At 33.8% G+C, this 1,061-nt stretch overlaps 1 protein-coding gene across 1 annotated transcript in view; it reads right to left on the reverse strand.

The window, feature by feature from the left end:
- LOC119585232 overlaps positions 1 to 1,061 on the reverse strand; it is an 8,028-nt gene that overhangs the window by 1,363 nt on the left and 5,604 nt on the right. The window contains exons 3-5 of the mRNA XM_037933892.1: positions 935 to 1,054; positions 352 to 476; positions 6 to 155 (exon numbers count right to left, since the gene is read on the reverse strand). Coding sequence (XP_037789820.1) covers positions 6 to 155; positions 352 to 476; positions 935 to 1,054 — 395 coding nt within the window. The remainder of the gene's footprint in view (positions 1 to 5; positions 156 to 351; positions 477 to 934; positions 1,055 to 1,061) is intronic.

The following is a 1,061-nucleotide window of genomic DNA, read 5'->3' on the forward strand; positions in this document are numbered from 1 at the left end:
CTTACCTGTGGTGCCAATTTTTGCAAATGGGAATACTTGTGATCACCAAGGACAGGGCATGCCAGTCCGAACCCAAGATGGACACGGAGCTGGTGTTTCACTCCAGTTACAGGTGACAACTCAATTAGAGATGTACTATTAGCCTTGGACAAAACCTGTAAAAATCTAGTATTAAATAAACTACAAACATTTTATATACAGCTATTTTTTAATATCAATATAAAAACACTTTTAATAAAATGAACAAAGCAATCTTTAGTACACAAAATCAATTAACACATTATCAAAATTAAAGTAGATATAAAATGGTTCTTTCAGTACACATTCACACATCCTCCTTTTTAAACATACCTTGAATTCTGTGATTGCCTGTTGCCTGTTTCCTGATGGAATCTTAAATCCTGGGACATCTGGACATAATACCATACGTCTTCGACCATCAATTAAGCCTTCAACGATAGGTATGTCAATCACACCTATTATAAGGAAGAAAGGAAGGAAGGGAAAAAAAAAAGTTGACTGATATCATTTAACGATTTAAAAAAATGAATGTTTGAGAAAATCTACAACTTACTTAGATAACATAAATCTGAACATAACATATTAAAGATATTAACTAACTTACATTAATTTTTCTTAACTTTAAGAGCCTATTCATATAGGATATATTCTAAAACCATTAAAACTCTCTTTTCCTCTTTAATATCCTCATCATATCAGTTTATTTTCCCTTATATATAGCAACTTTCGTTTCTCTAAACATATGGTATACCAAGGCCCTAATGTAGTCACAGGACATCCCCGGACTTTAACCTTACAACTATTGCTATAATGTATGGCCTTTCTGTATGTGATTTGATGAATGAAGTGAGCCAAAAACACATACATCAATGCCATATTCCAATGCAGTTAGGGCAGAGCTGCTTTAACTTACCATGAAGAAGTTTTGGTATTCCTTTTGTAATGCCCCAGTATGTTTTTTTTACTTGACGTTCCATGAACATTCTCTTCAAAGTACTAGCCATAGCTGGAGTCCTTGCCAAGAGCAGAACTCCTGGGAT

The sequence above is a fragment of the Penaeus monodon genome, chromosome 19, assembly GCF_015228065.2.
Source record: "Penaeus monodon isolate SGIC_2016 chromosome 19, NSTDA_Pmon_1, whole genome shotgun sequence".
NCBI lineage: Eukaryota > Metazoa > Arthropoda > Malacostraca > Decapoda > Penaeidae > Penaeus > Penaeus monodon.